Below are 15,738 nucleotides of genomic sequence, written 5' to 3'. Positions count from 1 at the left end.
GGGAGCAGGAGCTGGCTTAAGGGTTTGTGGCTGTGGACACAGGGAGAAGGAACCCGAGATCCTTTCTTCTTTCTCAGGGCACTTATCGTGACTGTAATTTGAAAATGTATTATTTCAATAATTGTGGACGTCTTTCTACTGCAAGACCGGAAGCTCCTCAGAGGCAGGGCCAGCACGTCTTACATCTGTTTCCCCTGCGCAAGGCCTGGCACATGTAGCAGCTGTTTGTTGGATAGGTATAGTTTTAAGTCTAACCTCTGCTCCTGCCTGGTACTTGCCTTTTTTGCGAGCCACTTCTCTGTGTGTGTTTCCTCATCTAAAGAACACAGGTCAGATGGATCTTGTGTTTGCACCTCCCTCTGTCTCTGGACCCAGTTTGTTCATATAGTTGTATTGAAGCTGACTAGCTTCAGCCAAGTATGATGTCTAGAACTGTGATTAGTACTCCAGGGGTGGCTTCGCTAGCATAGTTTATAAAATGACTATCATTTCCAGAGTCTGGATACTCTATTTCCATTAACTAATTATTATTTATTATTTCAGGCTTAAGATTAATAATGTATACCCTGCTTTCTTGATGGGGTTTTTGTGAGGACCAAGTGAAATGATGTATATGAAATAACTTCAGAAACTATAATGCTTTGGGTAGCCAAACAGTGATTATTATTGCTGGCCCAAAAGTATCTTCCTGAGAAGTAACTCAAGTTTGAAGGAAGGTACTGAAGACCAAGTATTGTAAAATGTGTGTGACTAGCGTTATAAAGGAGAGGTCATTTCCCAAGTTAATTTTTCGTTAAACACACACACACACACACATCTCCTTGGTCCTCTCCCTGCCACTTATCTAAGGCAAGGCAATTAGCATTTGCGTATTGGAAAAGCTATTGGTCATTGAGTTATGAGTCATGGATTTCAGTCCAGCCTCACCCCTGTCTCGTTGAGGTTATCACGGGCAAGTCATTGAAGTTCTCTGTCAAATGGGGATACCTGCTTTATGAAGGTAAAATAAGACTTGAATATTAAAAACAAGAATAAGATATTGGTAGCCCTGCAGACATACGAAGTTGATCACATCCTCATATATTTTTCTTGCCGGATCCAATCCCTCCAGTTGCCTCGAATCCTCCCCATATGACATTGTCTCTACCCCCCCGCCCTACCCTCTGCATATATTTCAGTATATCTTGTATCCTTCTTAAAGGAAGCTCCCAATGCTGAACTCAGAATACTTTATGTTGCATTTTGTATTTGGACACTAAAATTAATACTAAGGTTGAGTATTATCAATTTGTATTATCTCAAACCTAAATATGTTATTTCCTATCTCTGGACGCAGAAGGTTTAAGCTGAGTTCTGAAGTTGAAAGTAACTTCTCATTTTTGTTTGTCTTCTAGCGACAGACATCACACCTCCAGTGCAATCCCTGTTCCAAAGAGACAAAGCTCCATGTTTGGGGGTGTAGATGTAGGCTTCTCTGGAGGGATGCCTTCACCAGACAAAGGACACCGGAAACGGGCCAGCTCAGAGAATGAGAGACTCCAGTACAAAACCCCTCCCCCCAGTTACAGCTCAGCGTTAGCCCAGCCTGTGACCACCGTCCCCTCCACGGGAGAATCTGAGAGAAAGACAACATCTCTGTCTTCCTCCTTGGACACCTCCTTGGACTTCTCCAAAGAAAACAAGAAAAAAGGGGTAGATCTGGGTGACAGCTTCCATGGAGGCCATGTGCGTGTGAACACTAGCCAGGAACAGGGACAAGCCCTCCCGGGGCCTCCAGCCACAGTCAACGGCACCCTCCTGCCCAGCGAGCAGGCCGGCTCCTCCAGCGCCCAGCTTCCCGGGGGATTCCACCCGGTCTCCGAAGCCGAGCTCTGCTGTACCGTGGAGCAAGCAGAAGAGATCATCGGGATGGAAGCCACAGGCTTCACCTCAGGCGATCAGCTGGAAGCATTTAACTGCATCCCCGTGGACAGTGCCGTGGCAGTGGAGTGTGACGAACAAGTTCTGGGAGAATTTGAAGAGTTCTCCCGAAGGATCTATGCACTGAACGAAAATGTATCCAGCTTCCGCCGGCCACGCAGGAGTTCTGATAAGTGAAGCGAGCGGACAGACGGTAGGACCAGGACAGAGTCACTGCTTGAAATGAGGATAAAGCTGCACTGGTTACCCTTTGTAATAATTATGACACAAAATGAATATTAATGGAGGATATTCCTCACAAAAATAGACTTTGTGAATCGAGGAGGGACTCAGGATCATTGTGTATCAGTGGGCCAAAGTTAGATTTTGCTTGCAAGAGTCGCTTTTCAGGCCTGACAGTTATTTTAAGGCAGAAGTCTAGCTCTAGTCACCTTATAGGCATTTGTCTGCTTTTTTATTTACACTTCTGTGTTATCCTCAGAGGGAAGATGATAATATATAAATAATATAATGAATTCGTCTTTAGTTTCTTATAAGCATTTGCCCTCACCATAGTTTATGAAACTTTGGGAAAATTGAATATTCAGTAAAAGGTCTCCACCATCTACTGGAGGATCTTTGGCCATCCATTAAGTTGATGAATAAGAAGCACAATGGTCTCCTTATACCCAGGCCCACCTGCCCCTGCCCCTGCCCCTGCCCCTGCTCCCAGACTCCACAGTCAACCTAGCTGTCGCCCCATCTGCACAGTAGATACCTTGTGCATCCTGACGACTGAGGACATCACATTTGCTGGTTCTTTAATGAAGTTGCCATGACCTTCCAGTCAGCCATACCCTTGATGCAGCCCTCAGATTATAGGAAAGACCTCACCTCGGGTGGATCCCAGGGGATCCTCAAGGACCCCCCCGAGGTTACTATAGTCAGATGGCATCCAGTTCCCTCTGGGGGCCAAAGTTATGTGGGCAGAGGCTGTTGTCAAAAGCTGGGTGTGCTTTCTGGCAACACACTCACCATATAGAAATCCCTATATGTAAACCCCATGTTAATTTATTAAATTTCAGTTGGAAAGGAAGGCATTGTACATGATGAAATATGTGTAGAGAGTCAGGCTGTCCAGTGTGCAAACTGCAAGGCAGTTGAGGTAGTTAGATTAAGAGACTAGATGAGGCATAGAATACTATCGGTATGTGTGCAATTGCATAAATATTAAATTATGTTTTTGAAGTACATTTTCACTCCTGGAGCTCAGATATCATTTGCTATTGCTATATACTTTATATACCCAAGGACATCGCCTCAGGGTTGCAAGCTCTTTAAGGAAATTTTATGCTTATATCCGTGCATTGTATAGAAGAATAAAAATTGAGTTTACTTCACTCAACCTGATTTTTTTTTTTTCCCCAGCTTTGAAATTCCTCTTGAACCTACATCTCCATATGTTACATCGTGACAGCACTAGCCTGAACAAAACCTGTGGCTATGTCTAAGCTAATGCCGTTGACTTCATTTGAGTTTACATATTGTGTATAGCAACGGACCGTCACAGGCGTACTCTGCAGTAGCTCATTTGTCCTCCATAACAACTTAACTCATAGGTTTCATAATCATTTTCATATTTTGTCCAAGCATTCCTGGGCTCAATTATAAATATAGCTACACTGTTAAATGGAATAGTTCATGTTGTTATTTTTCTTGTAAAGAACTCACAAAATCATTGTATGACAGACAGACCCAACCTGCAAGCAATTAAAAGCTTTAACTTGATCTGAAGAAATCCATCTTATTCCTCTAAACAGGTGGAACTACTCCAAACCTGGAGCAGAAGCCATCTGTAGAGTCACGGCTTCTTTGCAGAGTACTGTCATTCATTTTGGAGTCAGTAAGGGTGGAGCTAGACATGATCTTGGATGTACATCAGACTGGGCTGTGGGGTCCTCCGGTGAAGTAACATCTATCGCCACAAGCCCAAAAAAAAAAGGTTTTGAAGGACTATGTTAGTATTGAACAATGGAAGGTGAATCACATGTGACGTGTGATTCCTCAGATATGGGAGAGACCTTTAAACTTCATGCGAAACTCAGAGACAAGGTGCGTTCAATGCAGGTCCTCCAGCCCGGCTTCTGGCATCACCAAGCAGAGGGACCACATACAGGAGCACCCATAGTTACAGTGTTCATCTCAGATTCCACACAGCCAGATAGAGCCTGGAGCTCCAGGGTTCCGTCTGTCAATCTCCCATTTGTGGACTCTCTGATCCTGGGGTTCACAGCTTTTCACCCACACAGCATGGAACCCCACCATTGAATGTGATCTGGTAGGCCAGAACTGATCGATAGTTACCTACACATTTGCCTGATCCACACTGTGTCCAGTGATGTTGTGCCTCAAAACACTACTTAGGTTTCAGTTTATTTAGTTTAGGTTTTGGGTTTTCACTGAGTTTGTTTGATGTCTGCAGTTTCTGCCAAACTTGGGTAGATCCTACAGCATTACATTCTCCAGGAGCAACTCTGACATTTCCCAAAGCTGCAGAATTCATTTTGCCTCTGTTTAAAGTGGCCAAGGCCAAAATATGGGATGAGGTATTATCTCCTATTAATCTTTGTAATTTTTGCTGTGAGAATGTAAGTTGAAATGAAAACTCAGTCCTATCCATTTCTGAACTGCTAAGAGCCCTTTCAGTTTTCATGTAGCTGAGACACTTTTACAGCCGGCAAATGTTATCAGATGAATATTTGCTTGTGTTTTCTCTCTCCACTTCCCCTTACCCACTTTAAAAATTCCAGAGATTTTTTCCCCCCAGAATATTAGTTTTGGAAGATTGTATCCAGCTATATTTTTTTAGCAGTTCTAATAGTGCCCATTTATCCTGACCTAACCAGTTATTTAAATAATTTTTTAAACCACCACCAACAATAAATGGCATGTGAAACTGATCTGTTGGTAATTGAAAGAAAACTCAGCATCTGTATTTATAAAATAAAATTGATTAGTATTTATTTTGAGAGTAAAAGTGATTGTTACTTCCCTGCTATGTTTGAGTCCTGTCTTCTTCACTGTTTTGAATTTCATACTAAAGCTGAGTTAACTATGAAAACCTCATTCTTAAACAGTCAGCCAGCCATTCCACATTTACTGAGCTAGCTCTCTCCCTCTTTGCAAGGGACTGGACTAAACAAGGTTATACAAAGATTAATAAGCCTTGACCTCTGCCACATTCTCCAGTTGTGGGGGGAAGGGTGGCATAAGTATATTAGCAAGTATAATTCAGTGTGATAAACTCTATGATGGAGAAATGTATAGCCATGCTACGGAATTCAGAGAAAGCTATTCTGCCTCAAGGACCAGGAAAGGGTCATGGGGGTAATACAGATGAAAGATGTATAAGATTTCACATTACAGATGGAGGGAACAGCATGGGCAAAGCCCAGAGGCAAGGCAGGGCTGCATGCATGTTTGCAAAATTGCAAGGAGTTTGCTGTGCTTGGGCCCTGAATGGATGTGAAGGAAGGTGAGAGGAGAAATTGAATTGCAGGCCCATGGGGAAGGACTTAAAATGCCAGTGGAAGAGATTTCAATGCATGCAGTGGGCGACTGATCGGTACCCTTTCCAGACTTTAAAGCGGAAGAGTAACTTGGTTAGATGTGAATTATGACTAGCAGCCAAGTTGAGGCTGGACTGTAGTGATACTCTTCTTAATCTTCTTCTGTACTACTTTGTTTAGAAAAAAAAGTCTGTCTGAAAAAGAGGTTCATCCTTGTGTCCTTAATGGTTTCAGGATAAATACTCAATAATGAACTGGGTTTTTACTGTGTGATACAAAGGGCAGCCAGCATCTATTCTTTAGAAGCTAGATTCCGAATGCCCCAATTCAGCCACTTTGAAGTTATGACCCTGCTCAAGTCATTAAACCCTTAAGGACCCCTCATTTCTTAATCTGTAAAGAATTGGAGAGAACTCTGCCCTTGCCATTATGTTTGTATGGGGCCTACACCATCAATGTTGGCTCCCTTTTGTCCTGTGGCAGGCTGCTGCCTAGCGACAGAAAGGATGCCTGAGACTCGTTATCACCATTTCTTGTTCTAGCACTTGGGCATGGCCACTTAACCCCTCCGAATCTGGCTCCTAATCTGTCACGTAGGGATGATACCTCACACCGATCAGAATGGCCATCAAAAAGTCTACAAACAGTAAATGCTGGAAAGTGTGGAGAAAAGGGAACCCTCCTGCACTTTTGGTGGGAATGTAAATTGGTACAACCATTATGGAGAACACTATAGAGGCTCCTTAAACTAAAAATAGAACTACCATATGATCCAGCAATCCCACTCCTGGGCATATATCTGGAGAAAAGCATCATTCGAAAAGATACATGCACCCCGATGTTCATTGCAGCACTATTTACAATAGCCAAGACATGGAAGCAACCTAAATGTCAATTGACAGATGAATGGATAAAGAAGATGTGGTACATATATACAATGGAATATTACTCAGCCATAAAAAAAGAATGAAATAATGCCATTTGCGGCAACATAGATGGAACTAGAGATTATCGTACTAAGTGAAGTAAGTCAGACAAAGACAAATATCATGATATCGCTTATAGGTGGAATCTAAAAAATGATACAAATGAAGTTACTTACAAAACAGTCACAGATGCAGAAAACTTATGGTTATGGAGGGAAAAGGGGGGAGGGATAAATTGGGAGATTGGGATTGACGTATACACACTACTATATATAAAATAGATAACTAACAAGGACCTACTGTATAGCACAGGGAACTCTACTCAATACTCTGTAATGACCTATATGGGAAAAGAATCTAAAAAAGAGTAGATGTATGTATTTGTATAACTGATTCACTTTACAGCAGAAACTTAACAAACACAACATTGTAAATCAAGTATCCTCCAATAAATTTTTTAAAAAATTAAAAAGTAGGGGAGATACCCACATCTCTCCCCACCCTCCCAGCCCCGCCTTGGGGTCAGATAGAGTGTAAGAAGTGATGAGTATTTTTATGAAACACTTAATGATCTTTACAAAGCACCATGCACATTGGGAGGAGTTAGTCATTCAACAAGGATTTCTTGCATTATACACATCAGGCTTTGAAACGGAGGTCTCCATTCTGTACACAAGAATGTGTCAGCGCTGAAACTGCTCTTTTGAAAAACAGCTCTAAACAAATGTAAAGTGTTTCGAGGTGTTTTGGTGGGTGGCATGGACACAGTGTTGAGACATGGTCCATAAGCCTAATTAGCTTAATTTTTATGGGTTTTTTTTTTAACACCTGGCAGATGAGTTTATTTAGGCCACCTCATCCATACATATTCTCTCACACAGCTTCTGGCTGCCTTGCTGAACGCTGAACTAGTGCCCAGAGCTCTTAATTTTGCTCAAAATAGATAGAAGCTTGCTTTCTTTTTTTTTTTTTTTTTCCCCTCTTGGCGCATCTAATCATGGTTTTGTAGGTAGACAGCTCAGCCTTGTGGATTTTAAATGAATAAAAAAAATACATGTCTATGAAATAATTCCACACTTTTTTAGAGACTGGCGATGTCAGCAAAAAATCCAGAAAAAGCATGGTCATGCGTCTCGATAAAAATGCAAAAGACAGCCAGTTGGAGAAATAGCTATAGTCAGCCAAGCCCAAGCCCAGAACTACAAGGGGGAGAGTGGTAGGCTCAGATCCTTTTGGTTTTGTACAGAACACAAGTCTAATGAACTTCCTTTCTCTCAGTCCCCATTAAAGTACAAGCAGCAAATTAGAAAGGAATCAAGGTTGGGAGTAGACAGAAATAGTGGATAACCTGACTCGAAGAAGCAGATACAAACAGGCAGGAAGGAAGCAGTCTGGGCATCTTGAGTGAGAAGCCCTCGGCCCCGTAGAGCAGCCGGTCAGAGGGATTCAGATCCCAGCCCCACCGCTCACTGGCTGTGCGGCCCAGGCAAGGCGCTTGACTTCTGAGCCCACGTGCTCCTCTGAAACGTGGTCAGCCCCTTGCTCAGGTTTTCCCCTTGCGCCTGGACAGAGACTCCTCTGGCCCTAGGAGCAAATTAGTATTCATTCTTCAAAACCCATCTCAGATCGCCTTGGGGTCCAGAGCATGGCAGGAAAGGAGAAGACCCCCACCTGTCACTCTCTACCTGTTGTGAATAACTTGGGGCTAAATCATTTCACACAGCCTGCTTCTAGTCAGGGTTTTATATGTAGCAAAACAGCTACTACCCTGCCATCTACTCAAGATCCTCGACACAGTGGTTGTAAAGTATATCACAAAAATTAACAAAACAGCTAGCTTAAAATAACTCAGCTTAAATGATTTTACTGTTTCTAAATAGCCCTCAGTCATCAGAAAAAGGATAAATTCATTTTAGTTTGATAGGAAAATGCATAAAATATTTTAAGGGAGTATATTATTCAAAATGGTTAAAATAAATTGATACTTTAAGGGATAGACTTGTTCTCTCAAAAATTTACTTGCAAAAAAGTTTTTAATTCACTTTGAGGGGATACCTTATTCCTTAAAGAAACCGGAATCACTGTGTCTTCCTCTTTGAGGTTTACTGTGTTGTGAGGAGACCCCCAGGCTACTTTACATGCAGATGGTCTGTGAGCTTTCACTCATGCAAGCTGAGGTCTGTCTCCAAGCTTGCTGGCCACGGGGCCAGGCCTTTTGCTCCCAGAAACCTGCCAGTTGCCTTGACTTCTCTGCCCAGGGCACAGGCCAGGGCAGAAAGGGCGACCTTGGGGGGACCAGGGGAGGGCAGGCATTTAATTGGCCTTTTGAAGGAGATTGCTGAGGTTTAGGGGCGAGAACTGGTGGCTGCGCAGGGCTTGGCCATGGCTGGGGTTGCCACCTGGATTGCAGTCACCTCCCCCCTGGCGCCCTTCAGCCACCTTCTCGCCCTCCAACCCATTCTGCATACTGCAAACCCAGTGACCCGTCCTACACACAGCTCTAACCCTCTAGGAACTGTTAAATAAAGGGAAAAAATCAGACACATACTAGTTAACCAAATCGTTGATGAGGGGAAGTTTCTCTTACAGAAATATTCCAAGTAAAATAAAATTCAGGAGGGATAACAGAAGTAGACTGTCACCACTTTACGATTCCAGTGAATCTAATGCATCTAAGACAATGATCATCGGTGACTGCTAATATCACAAAAAGAGAGAAAACTAAGCCACACTAAGCCACTATTAAACTAACTAACTAAGCCACTAACTAACTAACTAAGCCACTAACTAACTAACTAACTAAGCCACTAACTAACTAACTAAGCCACTAACTAACTAACTAAGCCACTATTGGTCAGAACAGCTCTGGATCTAACTACTAGGAAAATCAGAGGGCAAGTGAGCATGTTAACACCTGGAACATGCAATCAGCAAAATCTAGACAGTGGGAAACTCTATAGGATAAAGAACTTGGTTTCCTCAATAAGTATATTGCAAGAAAAAAAGAAGGAGGGGGAAAACCTGTTAAAAAGAGACATGAGACTTCCCTGGTGGCCCAGTGGGTAAAACTCCACGCTCCCAGTGCAGGGGGCTGGGGTTTGATCCCTGGGCGGGGAACTAGATCCCGCATGCACACCGCAACTAAGAAGATCCTGTGTGCCGCAACTAAGACCCAGCGCAGCCTAAATAAATAAATAAATAAATAATTTTTTAAAAAAGAGACGCAATAGGCATATCAGTTAATCCCATCATGGACCTTGTTTGGTTCCTGTAAATCAAACAACCTTAAAATAAAGGCATAATCAAAATGTAAACACTGACTAAATATTTGATTGTATTAAGGACTTTTTTTTTTAGATCTGATAGTAGTAATAGTAAAAAATAGTGTAAGTTTTTTGAGAAGTCTGTCTCTTAGAGAGGCATATGAAACATTTACAGATGAAGTGCATTTGTCTGGGATTGGGGTGGGGTATGCAGTGGGGTATAGATGAAACAAGATTGGCCATGGGTGATGGTAACTGGAGGTCACCCTGTTGCCTCTAGCCCACACCCTACCCTCCAGCCAGGTGGATGCTTGTCATTCCCAGAATGCCCCTGCTCCCGCATGCCCCAGAGCCATTGCCCCCATGGCAAACGGCAAACCAAACCACTGTTCCTCCTATAAGCCAGAGTTCAGCCATTCTCCTTTCCTCGTTGAAGTCCTCCCTGCCGTCTTCCCCAGTCTCCATCCCCACCTCCACCCTGAAACAGGTAGGCCTCCCTCCTTTGGGATCCTCCCACCACCTGTGTGTGCTCCCACAGCGGCCCTTACATTTTCTCTAAGTGTCTGTTTCCCTGTCTGTCACCTTCAGCAGGCTGTGAGCTCCCAGAGGGCGGGCACCCTGTTGTAAGGCACAACTAGTGCTCAGGAAAGTTTGCTAGACCAGTGTGCTGAGTGCCCGTTTTACAAATGAAGCAGTTGAGGCCCAGAGAAATCAGTGTCATAGCCAAGTTCCCAGAGCTAAAACTTGACAAGAGCTAGGACTTGAAACCAGAAGCTTCGAGTCGTTTCTCTACATTCCAGCTGAGCTGCAGGGCACAGTTCCCTGCATGCATTCATTCATTTAGCATTGATTGGGCGCCCCCTATTGACTGGCCCTGGTGGAACAAATCATGGGGCAGTGCTATGAAGGAAAACCACAGGCGACCAACCATGGGAATCTGACATGGGGGAGCCACTCTGCCCTGGGATCTCAGGCAAGCCTCCTTGGGGAAGTGAGATTTAAACAGATTTGAAGCTATAGAGAGCCCATTCCAGGCCAAGGGGGCCGCATATGCAACGCTTTGGAGTAGAGAGTGACGAGCCATGAGGCTGGACAGTGGCAAACTGGGTCCACAGACAACACCTCCACACCTACCAGGGTTGTTTCCTTTCAATTATATTTTGCACTGTAGTGTTGATGATTTTTAAAAAAAAAATATAAGTACATCCTGACCACTCTGGCTGGCCCCCTTAGGACTCGGCTTCAGCGCTGGCCCCTGCATTTGTGTCACCAACCCACTGGCACAAGGAATTCTACTGTGGGTGGAAGTTTCTGATGTACGGTCACAGCCCAGATGTACAGAAATGTAACTTTATTTCCCCATAACAGTCTTCATCCAAGCTCATGAATGCCCTTTTCAGCTAATGGCAGAAGACTCTTCTTTTTTTTTTTTTTAATAAATTTATTTATTTATTTATTTATTTTTGGCTGCGTTGGGTCTTCATTGCCGCGTGCGGGCTTTCTCTAGTTGCAACGAGTGGGGCTACTCTTCGTTGCAGTGCGCGGGCTTCTCATTGTGGTGGCTTCTCTTGTTGTGGAGCACGGGCTCTCGGCGCGCGGGCTTCAGTAGTTGTGGCACGTGGTCTCAGTAGTTGTGGCTCACAGGCTCTAGAGCGCAGGCTTAGTAGTTGTGGTGCACGGGCTTAGTTGCTCTGCAGCATGTGGGATCCTCCTGGACCAGGGCTCAAACCCGTCTCCCCTGCGTTGGCAGGCGGACTCCCAACCACTGTGCCACCAGGGAAGCCCGCTGGCAGAAGACTCCTGATCTTGCTATTTCAAGGCAACTCAGTCATTTCTGGTTAAACCATATCTTCTATGGGGTAAGTGTTCAAATTTCCAAATCCTCCCTGACCCCACCCTTCACCCAAGTGGCCCCAGGGCTTCTGACAAGTCTCTCTGAACTGCCCATAGTGTGGCTTATTTGGATGTTGGCTGCTGGCCTCCATTTTTCTGATCTCTGGGTCCTCACACCTGTGTCATCCTTCCCTAGGACCCTCTCAGCCCTGCTCGGCTCCCTTGGGGACTCAGGCCACCTGGCCCACCTTCTCTCACCTCCTTGTGAGGCTGCCCTCAGGGCTCCCGGCCTGGACTTCTCGCCTCTGCTAGTTGGCTGCCCGGCACCCTGAGGAGCACAGAACTCCTATGAAGGCTTGCCTAGGTCTACCTGGCAGACTGTGGGCAGTTGGGTCCCTTGTCTGTGACTGGCCCAAACCTATCTCCTATTTAGACCCCAGACGGGGTCAGGGACAGGGGAGGAAGGGCCCCTCTCAGCCTCCACCAATCTTTTGGGGTCTAGCTCCACCCCTTCCAAATAGCGCCCCCTGCAGCTCTTCAAGTTTCTACTCCCTTTTTGCAGAGGTGGGAAAACACCCCTGCATCACCACCTGCATGCATTCTCTTCTCCTCCATGGCAATATTTTTGTTTATGGCTATACACTAAAGTTCCCTAGGCTCCAGGCTCTGTCTAGTCAGACAAAACTTTTCTTGCTCCACAAAGCCTGCCCTTGCAATGAAAGCCTGGCTTTTGAGACATTCAGCCCTTTAATTCCCTATCTTGTGCTGGACTCTATCTACTCTGCCCTGGAGGCAGTACATCTCTGTTCTCTCCCGGTTCTACCAATCAACCGAGGAGCGAGGGAGGCCCGAGCAAGCTGGCACACTCCTTCCCTTTCCCCACAGCCTTCCTTCTTCGTGAATGAACAAAAAGCACCACAGGAACAGCAGAATCCAGACCTAACGCAGCCAGCTGCTACCTGAATCCACTGGTCCTTCGGGAACACCCACTGCTGAGGTTCTGCTCCAATCGGTCAGTCGGTCAGGAGGAGTTGGCCCAGACCTCTGCACCTGCATCAAAGGCGCTCCTGTGCAAGGCTCTCACTGAGCACCGGGCTGCAGGTTTAAACTACAAAAGGAAGCATCCTAGGAAGCCAGACAGGGGGACCAGGTGCCCAACCACTCTGCTTTTCCCAGTAGAGCATTTTGTTTGTTTCTTTGTTTCCCCTGAACAAGGAACAGTAGTTAAGGGCTAGATTAAAGGTAGGAGGTTGACATTCTTATAAAATTATCAGTTGGCCCATCCAGAACCCCATCACCCTGCCTAGATCAATGCAGAGAGAAATGCCTGAATCCAACACCAAAATAAAACTGGTTATTTCATGGGGGAGGCGATTTAGGGTCAATTTTTACTTTCTTTTTTAAACTTTTATGTATGGCTTATTTTAAAAAAAAAAATCAACTATGATGTTCATAAAAACAAGCAATTCACTACTTTAAAAAACTGCTGAAGGTTGGAACAAGTAGATGCATTCGGAGTTTATTTATTCCCTCTCACAACAGTATTTAGTGAGCACTTAGTACACGTCACGCCAGGAACTGCACTAGGGGGACGGCAGTGAGCACGGTGCCTGCTCCCAGCAGCGCAGGGGCTAGTGGGAGAGGCAGGCAACAGAGAACACGCGCACGAGCAAGAAAATGCCACAGTGATGGGTGTAGAGAAGCAAATACAATACTCAAAAGTATTGGCAGCAGGATCTTGATGAGATATCTGTACACCCATGTCCATAGCACTGTTCTCAACAGCCAAAGGTACAAACAGCCCAAGTGTCTATCAGCAGATGAATGGAAAAACAACATGTGGTCTATACGTACAACAGAACATTGTTCAGCCTTAAAAGGGAAGGAAATCCTGTCACATGCTCCACATAGATGAACCCAGAGGACATTATGCTAAGTGAAATAGGCCAGTCACTAAAAGACAACTACTGTATGCTTCCATCACAGGAGGTTCCTAGAAGAGTCAAATTCATGGGGACAGAGAGGAAAACGGTAGCTGCCAGGGGCTGGGGGCAGGGACGATGGGGAGTTGTTGTTAAATGGATACAAAATTTCAGTTTTGCAAGATGAAAAGTTCCGGAGATTGCACAACAGTATGAATGTACTTCACACTACTGAATTGTACACTCAGAAATGGTTAAGATGGTACATTTCATGTTATGTGTATTTCACTACAATTAAAAAAAACCCACCAGCACCCAGGTGTGATCAGTGCTGCTGACATGATTGGGAGGCTGGGCAGGAAATGACAAGGGGCAGGGCCCTCAGGGAGAAGGGGTCACTGAAGTGTGCAGGCGAGAGAGCTGGTGAGGGTGGAGTGGCCTGAGCAGAGGTGTCTGGGGAAGATCCGGGTGAACTGAGGACTGGAGTGACCTGGAGACGGGGATGGGCAGGCCATGCCACGGGGGCCCCTGACAAGTCATGGCAAGACATGTATCCAAAGGCAAGGGAAGGTTCTGGAGGACTGAGTCACAGAAGCATTTACAGAGATCAACCTTCCTGCCAGTTGGATGGGGTGGGGGCAAGAATGGGGCCAGGAGAGCAGTGAGGAGGCACCCACGGGAGCCCAGGCTGGGGGGCAGGGGGTGCCCTGCACTCAGATGGTGGCAGCATGATGGAGAAGACAAATTTGGAGAGGTGAGGGTGACGGAATCAAAAGGACCAGCTGGTGGCCTGGCCATGGCGAATGATCCTCAAGTTCCCTCTGTAATCTATCTGTCCTCCGTAGCCTCCACGATTTTAGAATTCTTCAATGTGTTATCATGTTTGATCCTTGTAACCGCCCATGGCTGGGCAGAGTGGATGAAAAAACAGGGTTCAGAGGGCTAAAGGACAGGGGCCATTTCTCAGGTCTCACAGTGTCCGACACCCCAGCCCACCCACCAAAGCCACCTCGGGGTCAACATGAACCCCTTGTACCACCCCTGGCCCCGCACCCTTACTGGTAAGAAGCTGCTGCTTTGATCTCCTTCTCCTACAGCATAGCAAGCAGCATCATATCCAAATACTCTCAAGTTGTGCTTTGATTCATACAAGTTATCTCTATTGCTTTCTCCCATCTGCTACCTTCCTACTTTCGATCAGAGAGCAGGAAAGTAGATTGGTTTGGCTCCTTCTGCTTGCCACAGAGCTATGGAGGTTGAAATTTTGTGTTTTTCCAAGAGGCTATAAACAAATGGATATATTTTTTTTTCTTTTTAAATTTTTGGTTGCTCACTAATTCTTATGAAAATCCTCTCACTCCCCAAGTGAGAGCTCCAACCCTTTAAGCACTGCCCCTATCTCCCACAAGCTCTCAAAAAGACCAGTGATGGTTTGGCAGTGAGCTATTGTGATTTTTTTAGAAGAGTATGTTTCAGCACATCTCTGAGCTCGTAGACCAGAGAGGTGATTCTGGCCCCGAGTCACAGTGAAACGCCTGCAGGGACAATGTGGGGAATGCAATGAGCAAGGTGGTCCAGGTGTCTTAAGATAAATCCTTTCAACACAGAAGCTGCTGCACTAAACAGGGAACAGTCTTCAGTGTCACATCACACTCCCCACCATTTTTCCTTAAATGTGGGGCCCTCTTGGTCTGTCTTTCACATTTCCACTGTGAGAGAGAAACGACTTTAAGAAAGATCCACTTCCCATCTACCCAAAAAGAATTCAGAGTAATGATAGTAAAGATGATCCAAGATCTCAGAAAAAGAATGGAGGCACAGACCAAGAAGATAAAATAATTTTTTTTTTCTTTTGGCCATGCCGTGTGGCTTGTGGGATCTTAGTTCCCTAGCCAGCGATTGAACCCAAGCCCTCGGCAGTGAGAGCATGGAGTCCTAACCACTGGACCACCAGGGAATTCCCAATACGAGAAATATTTAACAAAGAGCTAGAAGATATAAAGAACAAACAGAGATGAACAATATAATAACTGAAATGAAAAATACACTAGAAGGAATCAATAGCAGAATAAATGAGGCAGAAGAATGGATAAGTGAGCTAAAAGAATGGTGGAAATCACTGCCATGAAACAGAATAAAGAAAAAAGAATGAAAAGAAATGAGGACAGTCTAACAGACCTGTGGAACAACATTAAACACACCAACATTCACATAATAGGGGTCACAGAAGGAGAAGAGAGAGAGAAGGGGCCTGAGAAAACATTTGAAGAAATAATAGCTGAAAACTACCCTAACACGGGAAAGGAAACAGTCACCCAAGTCCAAG

The 15,738-nt window shown here is 45.0% G+C and overlaps 1 protein-coding gene across 3 annotated transcripts in view; it reads left to right on the top strand.

The window, feature by feature from the left end:
• UVRAG (UV radiation resistance associated) overlaps positions 1-3,299 on the top strand; it is a 313,347-nt gene extending 310,048 nt beyond the window's left edge. For all 3 annotated transcript variants that reach the window (XM_068554579.1, XM_068554580.1, XM_068554581.1), the window contains one exon: positions 1,395-3,299. In XM_068554579.1, the coding sequence (XP_068410680.1) occupies positions 1,395-2,097 (703 nt within the window). In that variant the 3' untranslated portion in view covers positions 2,098-3,299. The remainder of the gene's footprint in view (positions 1-1,394) is intronic.
• Positions 3,300-15,738: the final 12,439 nt, after the last annotated feature.

The sequence above is a fragment of the Eschrichtius robustus genome, chromosome 11, assembly GCF_028021215.1.
Source record: "Eschrichtius robustus isolate mEscRob2 chromosome 11, mEscRob2.pri, whole genome shotgun sequence".
In the NCBI taxonomy this organism is placed as follows: Eukaryota; Metazoa; Chordata; class Mammalia; order Artiodactyla; family Eschrichtiidae; genus Eschrichtius; species Eschrichtius robustus.
The sequence above is the reverse complement of the archived record's forward strand: the minus strand, read 5'-3'. Positions and strand labels throughout refer to the sequence as shown.